At 33.7% G+C, this 21,648-nt stretch overlaps 1 protein-coding gene across 4 annotated transcripts in view; it reads left to right on the top strand.

The window, feature by feature from the left end:
* The window catches only part of ENOC (cytosolic enolase), a 183,268-nt gene extending 169,369 nt beyond the window's left edge, over positions 1–13,899 (top strand). For 2 of the 4 annotated variants that reach the window (XM_089825575.1, XM_089825577.1), the window contains exons 7-14: positions 2,773–2,849; positions 3,121–3,224; positions 5,139–5,237; positions 6,888–6,973; positions 7,083–7,169; positions 13,053–13,250; positions 13,428–13,498; positions 13,632–13,899. In XM_089825575.1, the coding sequence (XP_089681701.1) occupies positions 2,773–2,849; positions 3,121–3,224; positions 5,139–5,237; positions 6,888–6,973; positions 7,083–7,169; positions 13,053–13,250; positions 13,428–13,496 (720 nt within the window). In that variant the 3' untranslated portion in view covers positions 13,497–13,498; positions 13,632–13,899. Of the gene's footprint in view, positions 1–2,772; positions 2,850–3,120; positions 3,225–5,138; positions 5,238–6,887; positions 6,974–7,082; positions 7,170–13,052; positions 13,251–13,427 lie in introns of all 4 variants that reach the window. The other 2 variants (XM_089825574.1, XM_089825576.1) reach the window with 1 other exon arrangement.
* Positions 13,900–21,648: the final 7,749 nt, after the last annotated feature.

The raw sequence follows: 21,648 nt of genomic DNA, 5'->3' as shown, positions 1-21,648 counted from the left end.
CATTCTCGGTCATGATAGCTCTAATTATGCACTCATTCCATTGCTGTATAGCTCTATAGTTACCTCTAATTGCTGCCTATTGTATGATTGCATTATATAATCATGATCGCAGCTGATATCATACCACATTCATTGATTGCAACCACCATTTCCCAGTTTACTTTGTGCAAGAATCATTGTATAATTAGTGGCAGATTCATTGCGGGTTTACTTTTTCTTTAAGTGTCGTGAGCCAAGAGTGGGGCTCCACTATTGGGAGTCCGTTGTGTGCAAGTGCAAGGATCCCGTTTACACATTAACCACTTCCACCAGGAGGCGGTGAACTTTTCCAGGTCATGCATTTTAATAGTCTTTCAAATTTAAAGCATACGAAGTATTTTATTTTTCCCATGATGGCTGTACATAAGCTTAAGTATCAAAGAGTAAGTTATAAATCAGAATATTGATTCCATATCAAAATATTGATTTCATATCAGAACTTTGTTTTATAAAAAAGTCATTTCAGTACAGGCTTATACGGAGGCATTTCCCATATGCCTCTGAGATAAGGGGCAACACTCTCCAAAAGAACCAATAAGTAATTGCTAGTGGCATAAATCTCTTGTGAAGCCATAGGCCCAGGTTGGGCAGAATGCATTGGCTAAGAATATATAATGATAGGCAATCACCCCAGACATTCATCCAAGAAGACCAGCGTGGTCGAGATGAAGGGTGTGTATTGATATTCAATGAACCACGGGTATATCCCTACATGATTAGAAGAAGAAAAATCAGTAACAAATAAGCAAGTAATAAAAAGAGTTTTAAACCGAGTCAGGTCATGGTAGTCCATTATATAGGTCTTGTTGTCTAGTTGAGCGGTGGGTTGATACTCTAACACTAGGATGCTCAGTGGCTGGACAGTGGTATCCCAAGCCTAATTCCAGGGTAGGGAGGGCCTTCCTTATTAGAGATTGTGTGGGGATACTTAAGGGTCTACGGTTGGGAGGTTAAGCTCGTGAGAATGCTTCTCCTCTCCACCAGTTACAAATTGCATTCAACAATCTTGTAGTAACAGGTATTTTTGGTTTTATGAATTTGAAATTTCAAGTTGAAGATATGCTAGATGGTTAATGTTGTTAAGGCAGTTACTCTCTTTTCATTTGACTAGTATTCAGGTAAACTGTCATAACCATTGATTCCTTTCATATGAACATGTAGAGTAGTTATATAACTGTTTTCATATGATTATGGAAAGTAGAGTATTGATCAGTTGAACCTGGATGATAAGATCTCTTTTTCCATTAACGGTTAGTTGTGATGGCAATTTTATATATATATATATAATATTTGTTGGTTGAATTCTCCTTCAATTGTCAGTTAAGATATTTCAGTTAAACGGATCATAACCGTTAATCTCTTCATATGAACATGTAATATAGCTGTTATAACTGCCTTCTCATACTCATGAATATGAAATTGTAATTGTGTTCAATGATATGATAGTTGTTAGTTAAGGATGGAAAAGACACAGTTGTTACACGTTGGCATCAAAATTGCCTTCATGCCCGATGTGCAAAATTTTTTAAAATTTGAATGTTGAGAGAATGCTAGAGACCAATTTGATTATTTTGTCAATGTTCCAATCATCCGCTTTTGCCTTAATGATTGCATATGTGATGCTGCAAGAATCACCTTCCAAATGTATATTGGGACACTTGGCCATAAATATACCGAGAAGAGCAAGCCATGCTTCTGCAATGTTATTTGTACCTAATGCCAATTTTTTGGTACACTAAGACATGATTGGCCCTGTCCAATCTTTGGCCATGCACCCTTCTCCTGAAGGACCAGGATTGCCTTTACAATCTTAGATCCTCTGTCAATGTGCCAATCATCCACTTTTGCCTTAATGATTGTGTCTGTGATGCTGCAAGAATCCCCTTCCAAGTGTATATTGGGACACTTGGCCATAAATATACCCAGAAGAGCAGGCCGTGCTTCTGCAATATTATTTGTACCTACTGCCAATTTTTTTTGTACATTAGGACATGATCGGCCCTGTCCAATCTTTGGCCATGCACCCTTCTCCTGAAGGACCAGGATTGCCTTTAGAATCTTAGATCCTCTGTCAAATTTACCGTTTACCCGCCCTTCATGTGGTTTTTACCCACTCTGTGTGTCTTGGTGTAGTACTGGATGAATTAGCCCATTGAGGCCCATTAACAGGCCAATTAACTTGATTGAATAACGTGAATTGTGAACCGACAATATAATGCACAGAAGAAATACTGAAATAGAATGTCTTATAAAAGTTAATGGCATTACTTGTATCTGAAATATGTGTAAGAATGTATCTGAATTTTACCACAATAACTTTTACAAATATCTTTTTCTTTTACTTTAGTAATCTGAGAAATTGCCTGGTGCATTCTTATGAGTTATGTGTAGAGATTGTCTATTTGTATGACATAAATTTTAACTACTCAACAGGAGAAATATATTTCATCAAGTCTTTCAGGTTTAGGTTTTATAGCTAAGAATTATTCAAGTTTCAATTGTTAGTCTGAGACAGTTATTGGATTAACTTTCTATTTTCTATTCATAATGGGAAATATGTTTTACTTCTAACACATTTGTTTGATACGAAGTTACCGACGGAAATTGGATTTTTTTAAAAATTTGATTACAATTCAGATTTATATGGAAAGGACTGTTTGCTCTTGTATCTGTGATTATTTGTCTTGATCCAAGCCAGATTTACTGTTTATAATTGCATCATTTCTGTTTCAGGCCGTTATAAAAGAAAAATATGGAATAGATGCCTGTAATGTTGGCGATGAGGGCGGCTTTGCTCCAAACATATCCAGGCAAGATCTCTCTGCCATTTTTTTTGAAAATAATCTGTATTGGTGCTCAAATTTAATAATCTTTCCTTTCAAGAGCTGGTTGGTACCACAGATACACTATAAGGATGGAGTTGAGTTGTCTGGTAACATATGTCTACATAGGTGGAGAATATATGTGCATATGTTCTCACTCATTAGAATGGCTGACTGAAAAGCTTTATTCATGTGATGTCACCAGTTCTTTTATAAAATTTGCAGGATATATTAATTTAATTTATTTTGATTCTTACAGTGTCACAGAAGGTTTGGATCTCATCATGGATGCCATTGAGAGAGCAGGCTATACAGGAAAGGTTAAAATAGGGATGGATGTTGCTGCAAGTGAATTTTATTCAGGTAAAATGTTTCTAACTATATATAAACTTATGAGAAACTTTAGAGATGAAAATTATCGATGTACTGGCACTACAACAGTTTACTGTTTTAATTTCAATTTTCATTTTTAATATTTATGAATATGGTTTTTGTTATGTTTAGTAATTTTGACAAGTTACAGCATAATTAGGACCTCATTTGATTGAAACCAGCATTCCCAAGAGATTCTTAAAAGGCAGCAGAGGTTTACATATATCTTTGGTGGATTCTTGAAACCTTTCTACTGCCAATATACTCTACTCAAGTGGGAGACAACCACTATAGTTTCCAAATGTTAAAACCTTTAATCATTGCATGTCCAAATCTTAAAATGTGAAATAAGTATTTAACTGTATGGGATTTTACTGTCACTTTCTCACTGCATTTGAAAGTATGATTTTTACATGATAAAGCAGTCTTACAGTGACTGGAAGTTGAGCAATAAACCTGCAAATCTAGAGATTGACTATCCACCTTCCTCTATGAATGGATATGAATTGAACTATTCTTTATCTTCCTAGGTTGATTTATACCTTTCTCAGATATGGAACCTCTGCTATTATAATTCAAAAGCTTTACTTGTTTTTCTGCTTTGCTGTAAGTTGATATTTTCTTATGGTGTTATTGTACATAGTCAGCCTTATCTGATTATAGTTCATGTCTGCCAGTGCTCTAGAAATAGAAATTCAAGCAGTTTCTCTTATTATTGCCTCATCAATATTTGAAACCACAAAGTTTATGCACAGGTCTTCCTGCAAGGATGGCGCTTTTGCAGCATCTTCAAACACAAATAGTTGCTGTATCCTTGTGAAATGGGGCTGGAAACATAAGGTTAAAATGTCATATGATATAAATCTTGCTCATCTCTCTGTAATTTTCTAAGAAAAGATTGGACGTCACTGCTCATTTTTGTCAGCCATGTAGAAGTATAACCTTACAGTCGAATTGATTGCATGGCCAGGCTATAGAAGGGTAGCCTTCAGTAATGCTAATGATAAAACCTAATCCAAAGTTTTCTATCAATTGAGAGCCATTTTGTGTACATCATAAAAAGCTGAGGATATTATCACCACTTCAAAACTTTTGAGTTTGCAGGACTTTTCATATAGGGGATTTCTGGATATTAAAGACAAGACTGAACTGCAACTTGCAAATCCAGGAGACCTAATCTTACTTCGTCAGTAGTCCTTCCTTGTTTAGGAGGAACGAAATAGAAGCAAAGGAATGGAATGGTTAAAACAAAAATGATGCTGCCATCATACAGGATAGTAATTAGCAGAGAACTGCATTCAAATGTTCTAGGTAGCAGGTACCAACTGAATGAAGAAACCAAAACAAAGAAACTATCATAAAAAAGGCTTGTATTTTCAATTTCAACACATTGTGTCATTTCTTTGAATAATCTTCTTATCCAATTTGGTTGTGTCTCAGGAATAGTATTTTCAGGTTTCCCAATAAAGAATCCTTACCACCTTTTGTAAAGGTCTTCTGCCCTCGTATTTCACAATATCAGCTGATTGGGCAACAAAAGTGAAGCCTTAGTAACATGCATTGGTGTGGCATTACTTCTTTGTAAATTTATTGGGCATTCTTAATCTTTGCATCAACCAAGCTTATTTGATCTATTGTTTGTTGTTCATCCCCTTTACAGAGACCAAATTTCAAATTTTACAGAACAATGATGCACTTTTCTTGGTGTCAGATTATGGTTCAATTACATTGGAATGCTTTTGGGAAAAACTAAGATATTTTGAATCATCCCATAGTTGTTTTCAAGAGCCATTCTTGATTCATTTACAATGGATTGTCAAAACATAATGTCTGTATGTTACAAATAACTGAATGTTTGACAAAGCAATAAAATACAACATTCTTATTTTTGCTTCATTTTAACAGATAAAAAATATGATCTAGACTTCAAAAGTCAAGAAACTTCTGGGAGAGATACCAAAGTGGGAGAGGAGATGATAGAGATGTACAAGCAGCTTTGTTCAGGTAACAAATTGAGTTGTTCGTTTTCCCATCCAAATGTTATATGCCATAAATTGAAGTACTACTATTCAAGTTCTTTTAGTTTTCACTGCAGAAAACATTTCTTTGAAATCAAGTTCTTTGAGAAAGAAATATAATCATGAAAATTTTCTTGAAAAGCCAAGTCACAAGGTTCGAATTCGAATTCAAGTTCGGTAATTCAGATGAAGTTTGGCAAGAGCGGGAAAAAGTTTGACACTAAATTCACCATATATATAACATAGTAAACTAACAAAATATTTAAACTTTGTTAAATAGATTTAAAATCATTATAAAAAGATTGACACATTTATAAAATATAATTATAATTAAATTATATGATAAATAATTGATTAACATAATTATATATATAGTAAATGAGCAAAATATTTTATCATTGTTAAATAGTTTTAAAGTTATTATTAAAATATTGACACATTTGTAAAACATGGTATTTATTTTAATTAAATGATTATATTTTTAATTTTTTATTAATATAATTTAATATGAAACAAAAAATTTATAACAATTTAATACTATAAAAAAATTATAAAAACCGAAAACATTATATGGTAAAAAAAACCTAAATATCACAAACCAAAAATTATATAATAATACTAATATTAAACATAAAATCGACCGGAAAAATGAATTGTCAGACGCAGCTCAGCTTCTGTCTTCCCTCCGTCTCCCGTGAAATTTTCCTATGTCGGACGATTAAATGGTATTTCAAACAGACGATTAGCAACGGTATTTCCACATCGAACGATTAACGATGCTATTTGCACGTCTTTGCTCCCATCTTGCAGCTCAGCTCCTTTCCAGTGAAGTCGGGCTAACAATGGTATTTCGAACCCTTAAACACTGTTTTAAATTTTTTCCCGTGATGAAAAATCCAGTTCTCATTTCCGTACGAACAAGGTCAAAATTCAACGAGTTTTATTGAAATATTTGAAATTCACCTAAATTCGGAAACTCTGTGACACTGTTGAAAAGTGTGTATCTTCGTAACCGTCTGTAGTTGCATATGCTCTACATTTCTTTTATCTCCATCAGGCTTTCCTTAAAACTTTGTATTGCTTAAAAACAATAAATCTGAAAAAGCTCAATTTTTAGTCTCAAACTCAAGTTGTATGATGTGATATAGGTTGGGATAAAGGTGATCAAATTCGACATCTAGATGCTCTTTAGTACAGACTTAGGTAGCCTTTCTGTACGGACCAAACATACCTACCATCGAGGAGCTTCTGTTAATCAGATTTATCTACTGTTCACAATATTTTTGTATGGATGGATATCCTTTATGGGCTAACTATAGGATGTTTTCACAAATATTAAGTTACTGATTTCAAAAATATTTAAGGAATGGGGGAAAATTATTTGCATAGGACAAAATGAATAGATCTGTTGGACAAAAACTCGAATGTGGGAATGATTGCACATTTGAATTTGACGTGCTCAAGACTGTAAATCACTATAGATGTAGATGAAGTATCAAGAACATGATATGAATCTATGAAAAGGGGACAAATTTTATTTTTCTTAACTATATCTCAACTGTTTCTTTATTGAAGGATCAAGTTACCCCATTATATTGAATGATCCTGAATATGGTATCTGTGTTTGATGTAATAGACTACCCGATTGTCTCTATTGAAGATCCATTCAATCAAGATGACTGGGAAAACACAAAGATTTTAACTGCGTTTGGAGTTTGTCAGGTGGGCTTTTCAGTCATTAGTGATAAATTTTATTTTTTTTACAGTTATTCAGGTCTTAAGTTTTGCATGTCGTATTTTGTATGCTTTAAGGATATGGTGCAATTTGCAGGTTGTTGGGGATGACCTACTAGTAACAAATCCTAAAAGGGTTTCAAAGGCAATAGAAGAATGCACGTGCAATGCATTGCTTCTCAAAGTATGCTTCTTTTTTAAATCTTCATCTAATGTTCATAATTTGAAATAAATCATCTGGCATGCTTGTATCTTGTATCAACTGTTACATGGCTGATGTTTCCTAGATGGTATTGAGAGTTTGAGAAGTTGTGTTAGTTTCTTAACTAAAACTTGTAGTTATGGGTTTGTGTAAAGAACCACAACCAGTTCTAACTTGAATTCTATAATATCCCTTGTAAATCTGATCACAATCTGTAGTTATGGAGCTCAAGGAATATTATCAAACACTTAGCATACAATGTCCAAAACGGCTGCTATGAATTTTCTGTGTGTCTTCTTTAAGTTTGTAGGCTGCAAATGAAGTTATTAATGCTTTTGACAATCTGCGGTTGTTATAGAAATGATATACTAGCTGTTTCAGACCTTTGGCAAACATATACATGACTGAAATTGACTATTTTTGCTAATAGACATAAAGACAAACACTTGCCATGCATCCCAATGAGCACCTACAGCCACTGGGCATTTCTACAAACACTTGGCATGCATACTAGTTGATTCAATATAACTGAAACACATATCTACAGCTTGACATTTCATTATTGTGCAACCTTATAATTCTTTATTTCATTGCCAAATTGTTTACAATGAACAACTAATAATGTTGAAGTAAACAATGCTAGTATCAAACTAATGATTTGCAAGCAATTGATTACAGATAATTCTACCTTTTCGAATGCCCTCTTCCATAGGACCCCAGCCTTAGTAGGTAGCAACATTGACAGCTTTAAACCAATGGCACATAAACCTCCATTAGCAGGCAGGGGCATATCTCAACATAATAAAGGAAACACATTAAAGAAAAATTAGAGAGCCCAAAACCGTGGGAGGAACCTACTTTAGGGTTGACTCTCTGGCTTCTCTTGCTACAATTATTTATGAATAGGCTACATGGGGTTGGACTTGAATGGAGTAACCGTTTTGTTGCCTCGGCTCCTGCAGCTCCAAGATTTGCAAAATTTCTACCTTTTGAGTCAAACAAGTTATCAAAGGTTAATGAAGCATCCCAAAACATGTGTTTTCAAATAAATCATTAACCATTAACATCATCTAAAAAGGTTAAGGTTCAGGCTCCAAAACACATATTTCATCTTAAAATCTTAACCTCTCCATCAAAAAGGTTAAGATAAGTTTCCAAAACACCTATTTTCTTTCACATCATTAACCATTAACCTCTAAAAAAAAGATTAAGGTTCGGGTTCCAAAAGACGTGTTTCACTTCAAAATCTTAACCTCTCCATCTAAAAGGGGGTTAAGACAAATTTTCAAAACACGTGTTCTATACTATTGACCTTAACCTCTCATCTAAAAGGTTAAGATCGGAGCTCAAAACACGTATTTTAAAGGTGATTATCAACCTCTTTTGTCCAAATGGTGAAAATTTCTATATGTGGTCAAGTTTGAGTCAGGCATTTGTGAATCAAGAGACATTTCTTCAAGATTGGCACTGTTAGGTAGGGGAAACTTGGTTTGAAAGTGCCTTCTTGGCTACCACCTCCATCGGCATCTTCAATGAAGAGTCATTGGTTGGGATGCATATTGTTTACTCCTAGAGATACAACCATCTTGATAATCCCCAATCTTCACACCCATGGTGGATAATATAGTCATATGCAATCAGACATCTCTGACCAAATTGTGCAGTGGGGGATTGTTTGTGTTGATTCTCAAGGTTCATGACAATAGCAAGACACAGTCAGTAGAAGAATACACTTGCACGTGAAGTGTTTGGCATAGTGATTCAATGCTATCCGTGTCTTCATCCTCAACAGAAGTTCATTTAAAGAAATTGCTCGTGTGATTGTGTGCGTGAGTATATGGGGGATTACGTTACAAAATCGAAAAGTTAAATGGATAAGAAAGGTGTCAAATTAAGTGTAACAATAAATCTCCTCAAAGATATGCTCTCTCATACCCTATCCTCCAACTTGTGGCTATGAAGCTTGATTCAACAGTTTGAAAACTTTGAAACCAATGCCCACCTCAAGACACATCGTGGTGGAGAACTCCAAATGCTTGAGAAGATGAGAAACATCTCACACTCTCAACCGCGACACCACGAGAAAGGAAGATGGGCTTTTGTTTGTAGCCGGTTATTTGAGGTCTCTTTGTATTGACCGCACATCAACTGTTTGTCAAAACATCTCAATGAGAAGTGACTCTGAGATTGATACGGTGATATGACATGAAAAATGATGGAATGAGTTTCGTTTGATCAGTGACTGCTGATATGTGCACAAAGTGAATATGGACTAAAGGCAATGGATGACATATCTAATAAAATGTTTGCCGAAATGCATGATAGGACAATAAGATGGAATTCAATGGTCTTTCCTCACTACTCCTTGGCTACATCAATGGAATTTCAAAATAGAATTTGGTCATACCTAGACAAGGCACATGAACTGTCTCACAGAATGCCTCAAGAATTATTGTCTCATACTTGTCAATATTTACAGTGCGAGCGCTAGAAGCATATTGAGGAATCAGATCAAATATTAATACTCTATATAGCCGCGGGCCCAAGTTGGAGAGTTTGGTTGCAAAGATGATATTGAAAGAGTGACATGTGATATGTCACGGCAGCCATTTGACAAAATGTCACATAGGTGAAAAATGACCACATGCTCGTTACAGCTTAAAGAAAATAACATCTCATTTCATTATGTGATCCTAAATCCAGAGATAATGAGCTTGTTGTGAAGGCTTTCAGATCTGAAGTCACCATTTGCCTCATCCATTACAAAATTGCCTACGCAGATTGGGAGAATAATGAATCACGTGGGCAGAGATGTGTTGAATGTCAATTGGTCGCCTCATCATGCTCACAGGCTTCCAGTTCCCTCTCATGATGGGTTTTGAATGAGCCAAAACCATGCATGAATATCATTTGATAGAATGCTTGATCAATATGAATACAATTACAGAAAAAGGCATGGAAAGACGCGGCATTGATCTAATAGAATCACTTCATGTAAAGCCATACATCAACGCATCTTTATATAGAGGTTCACATATGGAGCATGAAGCTAGCGATAGAAGAGGTTGACAATGATCAACCAAGTCACCCGTTGCTTGTCACTCTTTATGACCCCTTCGGTTCTGTAGATTGTGTGAGATGGAATAAACATGGTCAACACGTGGCTTTCAAAGGCCACACCACTCCGCACCAGTATTAGGAAGGGGGAATTGGTCTACTATATTTGACCTTCTTGGACACTCATACTCCAACAAGCAATTTATCATCCATTACTTTTAGCTCTACTGGTATAGACTTGACTTGGATAGAGATTGATTCAGTTGATACATATCCAAAATTTGCTGAATTCAACAATGATTTTCAAAGGGAGGAAATCATCACGACTTGGGACGGACTCGAGTCAATGCAACCTGAGGATGCACACCTTGGAGGTATTATAGTTACATCTGATTGGGATATTACCAAATCAGGATTGCACTGGGCGACAAAGAGAAGATGACCATAACTAGGTATGGGAGTTATGAGTTCATGGTGATGCCTTTCGGTCTAACCAAGACCCCTATGACGTTCAACACTTTGATGAACGATGTGTTCAAGCCTTTGTTGGACAAGTGTGTGATTGTTTACTTGGACGACATCTTGATCTATAGCAAAGACTTGGCCAAGCACAAAGAGCATCTACGGCAGGTGTTCAAGTTGCTTAAGATGCATGATTTGTATGTTAAAAAGGAGAAGTGCATGTTTGCACAAGAGGAGGTTTCGTTTTTGGGACACATTGTTGGGCGAGGAAAGATTAAGCCAAATCCAGAAAAGTTGAGCGCTATTTGAGATTGGGAACCCTTGCACAATGTTCATGAGGTGAGGCAGTTCCTCGGTTTGGCCAACTACTATCGGAAGTTCGTGGAAGGCTACTCTAGGATTGCGAGCCCATTTTCTGATTTGTTGATGGTAGGCAGCAGTTGGAAATGGGGTGAGGAACAACGGATCGCATTTGATATTCATGAACGTGGAGCTCGTTGTAATAAGGACGGCTAAGTGGCTTATTAAATCAAATTCCAGAAAATCTTTGATGTATTACTAATGGATTGTGGAAATCAAATGACATTAAGTGGATTTAGCTGATCCAATATTGGAGGCGATCCGTGTTTTCTTAACATTATATCCTATTTTCTTATTCATTGTGAGTTGATTACTTTTGAATCAAGCATACTTGGGGAGATCGCCTCACCAAATCTTATGGTCCGTGTTATTTGCATTGCACATGTTATGTTTTGATTTTACCTTGCATCTGAATGGGAGATCTCAGATCTGTATCTAAAGCTTCCACATAAACGTAATTTTGGACTTGTAGTCTAATATTCTTTTATGTGAGCTTGGCTTGCATAATTCTGCAAGAATAGTCAATGCCACATGGTTCATGTCCCACGGATCGTGATAGGTGGTAGCCCCCATTATTGCAGTCAAGTTCAACCATACCATGGTTCACAAATATCAAGTCAATGGTTCAGAGTCAATAGAGCATCAACAGGTGGACGTGCTAATGACTCATCAAAATCAGTCTCAAAGGATTGAAAATTCTATAAACTAGTATCAATGGGAAGCCAAGATTGTAGTATCATTGTCTAGACTACAGTCAGTGCATGACCAATTGATGTTGTGAATGATTGTTTCTATGTCAATACTCAATATGTCGAACTATGGTGAAGATCACGAGAAGAGTCTGCATCAAATAACTCAACAAATCAATGATTCAACCTTCTGAAGACATGTTCCAAGCTATACATTTCAATTAGTGATCTTAGTCATTTAGGGTAATTTTTTGTAAGGTTAATTAACTTCTCCAAAATCATGTAATTGGGAGGTAGTTATTAACCATGGAAGAGTAGCTCTTAACCTCGATGTCTATATAAGGAATCATTTTGGCTTTGTAAAGGGACTTTTTTGGCTTTGGAATAAGAGAACACTTATGCTAAAATTTTGATGAGAAGACGATTTTTGGAAAGTATGTACAGATTTTGTCCTTGAAATCAAAAATCTCTCTTATGTTCTTGGTGCAAGAAAATAAATGGGAAATGTGTTTGGGTTCTTTTTCTGGATAGTCACAGCATAAAACTGTTGATTCTTTTTGTATTGAATGTTTTCACGGTATTGTGCTAATGTTTATGAATCATGAATCAGCACGGTAATAATGATTATCTTCAAGCGTAGTTCTTGGTTATCTTTATTATCAATTTACATTAATTTAAGAAAGCCGTGAAGTCGTTTGGTGCATTCGTCATCAATAGCTTTCTCTCTAGCTTCAAGTTTGAATACATTTTATTGAAAATCACAAATACCCATATTTTATGAGGGAGCTGCCCCTCTCAAACGTATAGGAAGATTGTAATCTGATAGTGATCAGTTGCAATCTCTCCAACTGTTGGCACATTTGTCACTGTTCACAAGGCGAACAGGGTCATTTTCAGAAGTAACTTCTCAGTGACAAATCTGTTTACCAACAGGTTTATAAAGATTTAATTTAGACCAACCAATAGGATCCTCTGTTTTGTGAGGTGTTGCAACACATTCATGTGATATCATATTATTTGCATCTCTCTTTAACGTGTGTTTTAAAACTGATATATTGGCATGGACACATTATATTGACATTTGAAAATTATTTGTTATGTATCAACATAGTGGTTAGTCATTAGATGTTTGGTATCTAATTTATGATATATTTGAGTGCACTGCTTGTACTGATCTCTATAATGACAATCGCATACTCTTCTCTTTTGTTTGATTTGGCAAAATTATTTGATGACTCTGAGATGTTTGTTGGTTACGAGTTTTATAATATGTATTGACAGATTTTCCTCCATCCAGGTTAATCAAATTGGAACAGTTACTGAGGCAATAGAAGCAGTAAAGATGGCGAAGGATGCAAAATGGGGAGTGATGGCATCACACCGAAGTGGTGAGACAGAAGACTGCTTTATTGCAGACTTAGCTGTTGGGCTGGCCACTGGTCAAATTAAAACAGGAGCACCGTGTCGCAGTGAACGACTTGCTAAATACAACCAGGTCAGCTCATTAGCTTGCATATTAATTAAATTTATATATTATCACATATTGTGCATCTGTTTGCACAATATGCTTAAAAGACAGCCGTCTTTGGCTCTCTGAGACTGTTTTCATATGAAAAATGTATCTAGTTATAACATCTCAACTTTTATCTTCCCCTTTGGCATCTTTGCACAGCTTCTCAGAATTGAAGAAGAGCTTAGCGAGAAGGCCGTGTACGCGGGAGAGGATTGGAGACCTTCCTAAAAGTAAAACATATCAAATAATTTTGACCCCTTTTTGGCTCATTAAAATTTATTCAGTAAAATTAATATAATTTAAAATTTATTATCAAAGCGGTCTTTGTATTTGAAAATGGGTGTGCATATGATTTTTTGTCAGTACTCCTCTACGTCAAGGAATCTTTTCATGTGTTAGACAATGGAAGCCTATGCCTAATTTGAGGAGTGAGATAACGATGTGACATAATTTATATAGATGTAAGAACACGTTATTATTTGTAACAAATGATATGTCGTCTTGCAAGCAGTTTACTGCACTTTGACAGAGCTGTGATTGTCAAGGAACATACGTCTTACAAAGTCTATTTGTAACTGTCGAAAGTTGCAATATTGTCAAATAATTCAAATAAACTACTTTATGTTTCCAATGCATTTCATAATTAATGAACCTGTATATTAGCAGAACATTATCATATAGTGTATTGAATTGAGTATCAGAAAGTTAAATGGAGGGTCACCTTAGTCTGGAACGTTTATCAATTGTCAATGAAGGATTAGTAATATAACACCTTAAGGTAATAGATAGCTGATACTTTCAGTTATTTTGGATATCGGACAACTATTGCACTAGGTTACAAGACCCTGATATAAGATAATAATGAGGCAATCATTGTAATTGGTTTATAATATATATCTAATATTTTTTAATCCAATTTTTACGTTATGTATTTAGATAGTAGTAATTCTTTTTTTTTTTGTCTTCATACTTGTAAAGATTATTTTTAATTTATTAAAATAAATTAAATATCAATATGAAAATAGATAATCATGTAAGAGAGTTTTGAAACTGATTAACAAAATTCCATTTAAGTTAAAATTATGCTTATATGAAAGTAGACAACTAAATAAGAGAAACCATAAAAACCAATAAATAAAACTTCTTAATTTCATTCCTATCTTATAGGAAAAAATATACGTTCATAATTCAAAAATAGAGCAATGGAGCCAACTCAAAAACTAGAAAAGAAATATTGATCATTATAGTTTGTTAATGTGAAAAATAGCTTTGAATCAAAATTAAAGTAAATAGAATAGCTAAAAGAAAATAGTGTTAAAAATGAGTGTCCAGGCACCCACTTATTCAGCCAATAGGCTATTTTGCATTTGCTTTTCACCAATACCTATCTCACGCCTGAAATCCATGGAAATCTATCTAGTAAGTTGGTTGATGGTTTTCAATTGCCTGACAAATGTTTTAAGTTATGGAGTAAATAATCATCAAATCAATTTGAAATCTTTAGTAAATGAAGTCTGATCAAATTAGATCACATATAATCTTGTGCAGATTATATCAAATATTTTGCAATCAAATAATATTTTTCCATCGAGTTAAACAAAGTGATCAAATTGCGGCAAAAGAAGCAGAGGAGTAGACACAGTTGCTAAGCCTGTAAGCGCACAACTTTTTTTATGGGAAGCTACCAAATATAATTATTCTATGCTTTCTAAGAATCCTTTGTGCAGTTACCAGAATACTTCTTCAGAAAACAAGTAGTGGAAACATTGATGTTTTCCCAAAAATAGAATTCACAAAAATCATTAATAGAAATCAAATGTAGTTCAGAAGAAGAAATTATATGCAAGAGTAGAGGGAAGGGACTTTGCAGTATAATTCAGCCATGGTCATCAAGGAAATCACCGTGGTTGCAAAGCTAAAGAGCGAGCTCATAAGAGTTGTCATTCAAGCCCAATTCCCCTACTACGAAGGGCATTGGGAGAACAAATATTGAGAAGCTCTTAATGGCATGCATCAAGGCGATTGGGTGCCTTGTGTGGACCTTCCTTGGTTGAGAAATCAATCTTATGATATCCCTGGTGAAGCACCTGGATCACAAAGAACCCTATGTGTTTAATTTCTCTAACAAAATTTGGGTGCAAAGAGAATAATTTTCTTATGGAACGTTGTAGACAATATATAGAGGTTGTTGCAGTTACATTCCTATTGTTTCAGTCTCCTAGATTTTTGCTATCATTCTGCTCTACTACTTGGCTCTCCATGTTGGAGATAGTGAGGCTCTTGCCAAAGAAGAGGCCCTTGCCACCACTCAAAAATAACTATTTATTTGTCTCTTATCAACAAGCAATCACCCATAGTTAGCTTGCCTCTTCTAGATGAATACACCTTTGAAAACCTAAGACCCAACAACAACATTCACTTCTTCAAACTAAAAATTAAACTTAAATGTTTAATAAAGAATAAAAATATTCATTTTTAACTCCAGATTACTGAACTTTCAAAAGCTTGAGCTTGCCCCTAAAATTAATCTAGCTATTCTTTGAACTTCAAAATAAAAAATTCTGACTGAAAACAAGACGAAAGTCATTTAAATTTCTCACTAAACTCTTAACCATGGAAAATTTGAGTTTATTCAAATTCATTCTTAGACGAAATCAAAACAGAGCAATTAGAATGCAAAGATTTATTTTTCCTTGGATCAGAACTTCTATGCAAAAAAAACTCAAGAATTATATTATTTTCTCTGTAGATAATTCATTAAAGTCAAAATGTGCAAATATAAATAAACCCATGCGCCCGTGATACTAATACATCAGTGTTATTTTGCATATTTAGTAAAGGAATCAATATGATTGATTCCAATGAACTATTGAAATTTTTATTTTTATGATAATATGAATCTCTAATCTAGAATTCCGTAAATTGTTTCAAGTTTAAGAGATTAAATTTAAATTTTAAACATTGTTCAATTTTTTTAAAGTCGAAGTCTGAAGTAAGACAAATTCTATGAAGTAACAAGTTTACGAAAGGAAGCCTTCAAGCCCAAAATGGCAAGGGCAGCAAACCGTGTTAACATTATAAAATATAAATATAGAGTTGTTAGGCATATTTTTTATGCCATTTCAAAATGTCTTTGGGAAAGTGAAGTTAGGATTATAATAGATTAGAACGGTACGTCAAAGTTCGTGAATAAGATATTTTGAAGAATTTGTTTACTATTTTTTTTAACATCTCCAAACCGTCTGTATTGCCCACTCATCTGAGATCTTCAACCATGGGTCATCCTTTCCTTGAGGCCCTTGTAAAAATGTCTTCACTCCAGGAAACATCACCCTCTGTCGCTCTTTACCACCAAAAACCCTAACCAAACCACGCAAACTCTTCAAGAAGCTACAGCAAAACCTATTAATTATACATATACGTGTATATATGCACTTAACACAACCTATTAATTATACATAGACAAAACATAGGTAAATTAAGAGTTGGAGTATGTATATCAATTGAAATTGCATTTCAATGTTGGTAACACCATGAAAATGTTTCTAAATGGAAATTATAATTTCATTATTGATTAAAAATTGAGATCACTAAATTTAAAAATTAGTATGTGATTTATTTTTATCTTTTGTGTTTGAATTATTGTTAGGGTTTCTCATTTTTGACATTCTTGAATTTGAGTGAGAAGAAATTTGAAGTAAAATAGTGATGATTTTACATTGAAGTCAAAAATCTTAAAGGGAGGTAATCGTGGTAAGTTATAAATGATAGTAGAGTTGGATTGTATGTTTGTCAGGGATAATTGGCTACAGTCAAAAAAATGTTAAGACACAAATGTGTAAACTTAGTCTTCTTTGGTGCAATTTTTATTTATGTGACACTAAAATAATCTAGAGTGATGCTATGAAATAAAAGCTTTTAAAACATGGTTTAATTTTTTTTGCATCTAGTTAAAACTTTAGAAAGTTAAACAATAATGGTTAAAGAATGATGGTAAAGTTGGAAATAGAGATCATTGACTTAATCCATGTAGTTATTTGTACAAACATCTTATATGCGTAGTTTTGAACTTTTCAACATGCATGCCCAAAGAGATCGATTACACTTGAAACCAACCTTTAAAAATGTAATTACAATCACAGTCTTATTTAAGAGTTCAATTGTGATTGAAGTACAATTGCACTGACAATCTTATTGAAGAGAAGCAGGCATTCCATAAAGGAAGCATTAACTGCACTTGGATGAGAAATTAGATGTACATATTTTTTAAAATATATCTCTATACATTAATATGTAAAACTAATTTTATTTGTTGGTTGGTATGTTTTCAGTCAATATATGATCATACTCGTCCCTGATTAAAAATGAGATGATCATGGTTGTGCCTGTTGAGAATTATAGCTAGACATTATGTTACAATATAAAGAGTGCTTTTCTATATTAAAAAATGTAGTTTGTGTTAATTTGCAGATTAAGTTATTGTGCTATAAATAAATACTTTTATGTAGAGAAAATTTTAGATTGAGGTTGTGTTTCAAATTATCTTTTGAGTAATCTAGTTTAAGTAATCTTGTTTTAATAAGAAATAATAATAATTTGTAACTTTTTACATTGAAAATAATACTCTAGGAATTTTAAATGGTTGGAATAAATATAATACTATATATTTTAATGAATAAGTAGTATTTAGGACTTTGTTTCAAGAATTAGTTTTATATATTTAAAAATGTGTTAGAATGTGCATAACTATGTAAGGTTGTGTCTCTTTTAATAATGTGAAAAAGTTATAACTAAAGTAATTAAAAATATTGTATTCATTGTTGAAATGAGAGGAAGTGGAAGTGGAATGCACCTACTAGGGTTTAGTCTTTGTGAGTGGTGAATTTGAGAGAAACTTTGAATCGTTGTGTCATAAAAGTAACTTTTTAATATGCATATTGATCTATAGTGTGTTATGAAATTGTATGTGTAAATTTAATCTTGTCAAAAAAAATTTAAAAAGATTATAAGTGTTTGAAAAATAAGAATTACTATTCTTATTCTATCTCTTGTCTATCTATGATTTGAAAATCTATGTAAGAAATTCTAAAAGTTAACCTTAGGTAGGTTGCCATATAAAGTTAATATAAAGTAATAACTACATTTAAGTTTGCATTTAAGTAATTATATGAAAATCAAAAAATAATAGTTGAAATTGCTTTTGTATATAATTTATTAATTATTGTTTTAATATTTCAATTATTCTAATCCTATTCAATCAAAAACTTCAAGCCTTATCATGATAGGATTGTAATCCTTAATTAATTCTAATAGATTGTTTTGTGTGTCTATATTTTTATAAACCTTCATAGAATATTAATTCAACATGTGTTCAAATAGAAATCATTGGATCTAGCTAGTTAAGAAATTCAAAATGTAAGAGTTCTATGGATCTTTGATTACAAAGATTTGAGGCATGCTCTAAGTTTTTCCTCTCTTATGTTCAGTCAATTTTACAATTATTTACTCCTAAGAAAATGATCATTTTCTTTTAATTTTTGAATTCTAGCTTTGAGGATAACTTTAGGTATCCTTATGACTATTACTTACACCCAATGCCATTAAATTGGTTCTTTTTATTCTTGTTTCACATTAATAATTCTTTAGGCTAGCTTCATATCATTGGAGGTTGCATGAATTATCTTTTTATTTTGTTTAATTGTAAATCACTTAAATTTATCTATTTTTTTGATTTTTCAAGACTATTTAAATTAATGAAAAAAATTGAATAGCAAAAAAAAAAAGAATAGACTTCATAAAATTGGCATCGAACATTGAACCTCATAAGTGATTTCATAATTAACAAAGAGGAAATAATCATACTTTGATATTTGGAAGGTGCTTGGAAATACATGGGAATGATAAGTAAAACACACACAATAGAGAGAGAGAGAGAGAGAGAGAGAGAGAGAGAGAGAGAGAGAGATGCTATTAAGTATTATCAATAATATTAATTAGGTTTCAATACTTGATCCAAATTTTAATATTTTATCCAACCAACCTACCCATTATGGGGTGAAGAAAGAGGCAATAATATTTAGACCCCAATCATTTGTGTCAATCTCTAGGTAGGGGCTAAGAGGTTGAATGACTAGGTGTTTATTCTATGTTGTTGGGCTTGATTAGAAACAAACATACTCTCAATGCTTATATTATTCTACGAGGAATTCCATAGTGTGGGGTTCTTGGTAGGAAAAGCCTTCAATTGAAACCCTTTGGTTTCTAAGAAAGTATGGATAGGGGGCACATATGCAAGCATCCCATGAGGTAGATCACCCAATGTTGGATTTCCAAGGCTCCTGCCACTTGTGGCCAAAAGGGCAAGTGTCTATGATTGGAGTGTCATAGAATACCATAGCCGTTAAAAACAAGGACTAATTCGGGTTAGAAAAGATAAACACTAATTTATTCTTAGGGCTAGCTAAAATATAAAAATTTGATTATTTCCATTACTTCGAAAAGTAGGAAGATGACTAGAATTAGAGGAGATAAATAAATATCTATTTATGGGACAACTTAGTTTGTTTCAAATTATTTAAGGGATGTTTAGACAATTATTTCTAAAATGAGCAAAAGATTAACACCTAAGGGCAACAATTAGTCAAGGAGGGTTATATCCCTTGCAAAGTAATGAATTTGATGAAAGTTCTCATTTTGGGCAAGAAACCATTATAATAGCTCATAAGATAGTGTCTTCTGCAAGAACAATACCTCACTCTTTTTCTTTTCTTTTTTCCATTTGGTTTCATTTGATAATATTGATGTTTCTATTCTTATCATTTTTTGAGTTCTCTCTTGTAGTCATTGCTTCTTTACATATTCCATACTCTTGACAACCCTCAAATAATTCATGTGGGAACTTGCATTTATTTTGCTTGGTACAAGAGAGAGAATCTAGGGATTGGATCAGACAAGTGATTGATTCAGGAATCATATGATCTATTTTGATGAATTAAGTTGTGGACTCTCCATACTAATTTATGAATCAACTTTATATTAGAGCAAGAACTTTTTGGATAACTAAGAGGCCTAGCATGTGGTAATGCAACACTTCCAAGAAAGATTCTTAAAGCTAAAATAATCTATGATGTGCATTTCAAGGTCTATAAAAAGTCTATAATGCCCCCCTTTAAAATAGAATTTAATAATAAATAACAATAAAATTAAAATATGAAAAAAAAATTATTATAAAATATAATATAATTATGCCCATAATGGCAACACAAATGCCCAGCATGAGAATATGCCAAGATTCCTTGTCAATTAAAAAGAAAAGGGAGCAGTTACAAACTTCTAAATTAAATATTAAAATACTAAATCATAAAATAAAAAAGCATTCCCGAAATAATAGCTAGCCGACTTAATAGGAAGCCAAATGGAGGATGAAATAATAGGCCCGAATAAATAGGGCCCGAAAAAGTAAGGCCCGAAAAAATAGGGCCCAAAAAAATATGCCCCTAAAAACAGGGCTGCAATAATTTCAATATGAATTTTTTTTTTGTTAAATATAATTTGCATGCACATTCATGCTTATTTTTTGTGGGGAGTGGGGGAATTTGAAAAAAATTCGTGGAATGTGAAGAGACGTCTATTGGGAGACATGAATGAATGAATGAAAGATTTTTAATGACGTCCACCAGGCCATAAGCCTAAGGGACCCACACAAAACTCCTAGTCAGTCTGATGTGATTTCGCCATCCTATCTCTTTTGTTGTGAATCTGCATAAGTAAAATGGCCCCCTTGAGGAGTCTTGGTCCTTCGAAAAGGTCTTTTATGTTGTTCACTTTTAACATTTCTTTGTGTTGGCTACGGATGTCTTCGTATGTTGTACAATCCTTTAGATAGTGTCACTCTATTTCCACCACACCGTCATTGCAAAATCTACAAATTTTGTCCTCCCACTCTTCCTTAGGGACCTTCCATCTACCAATTTCACATCTCAAATGGTGGGAACTAGATCTCAATTGTGCAATTAGGATTTTTTCCTTTCCTTTGATCTAAGCTCCTAAATATTCTTTGTCATCATGTTCACATGTGAGATTAAATTCTTTGACATAATAGGCTTTTTTTCTACCTAACTGGTTTGCCCACATGACAGATCTGATTTTTCTTGCCACCCATTTTTTAATTTCAAAATTGTTTCCTGGGAATTCTCAATAGTCAATGTTCCACTTGTTGAACCATTTATAGTTTTGTTTCTTCCATGCCTTCTTTTGACAAGCCAGTTCTCCATCAACTACCCTACTGGGCCAGTGATGTGCATCCATTTTACTCACCTTTTTTAGATAGCTCAACAATCTAACAATTGTCGAGGCATCCACCAAGAACATGGCCGCCTCT

This window comes from Cupressus sempervirens, chromosome 4, assembly GCF_028749045.1.
Source record: "Cupressus sempervirens isolate cs-2001-9-10 chromosome 4, ASM2874904v1, whole genome shotgun sequence".
Classification (NCBI taxonomy): domain Eukaryota; kingdom Viridiplantae; phylum Streptophyta; class Pinopsida; order Cupressales; family Cupressaceae; genus Cupressus; species Cupressus sempervirens.
The sequence above is the reverse complement of the archived record's forward strand: the minus strand, read 5'-3'. Positions and strand labels throughout refer to the sequence as shown.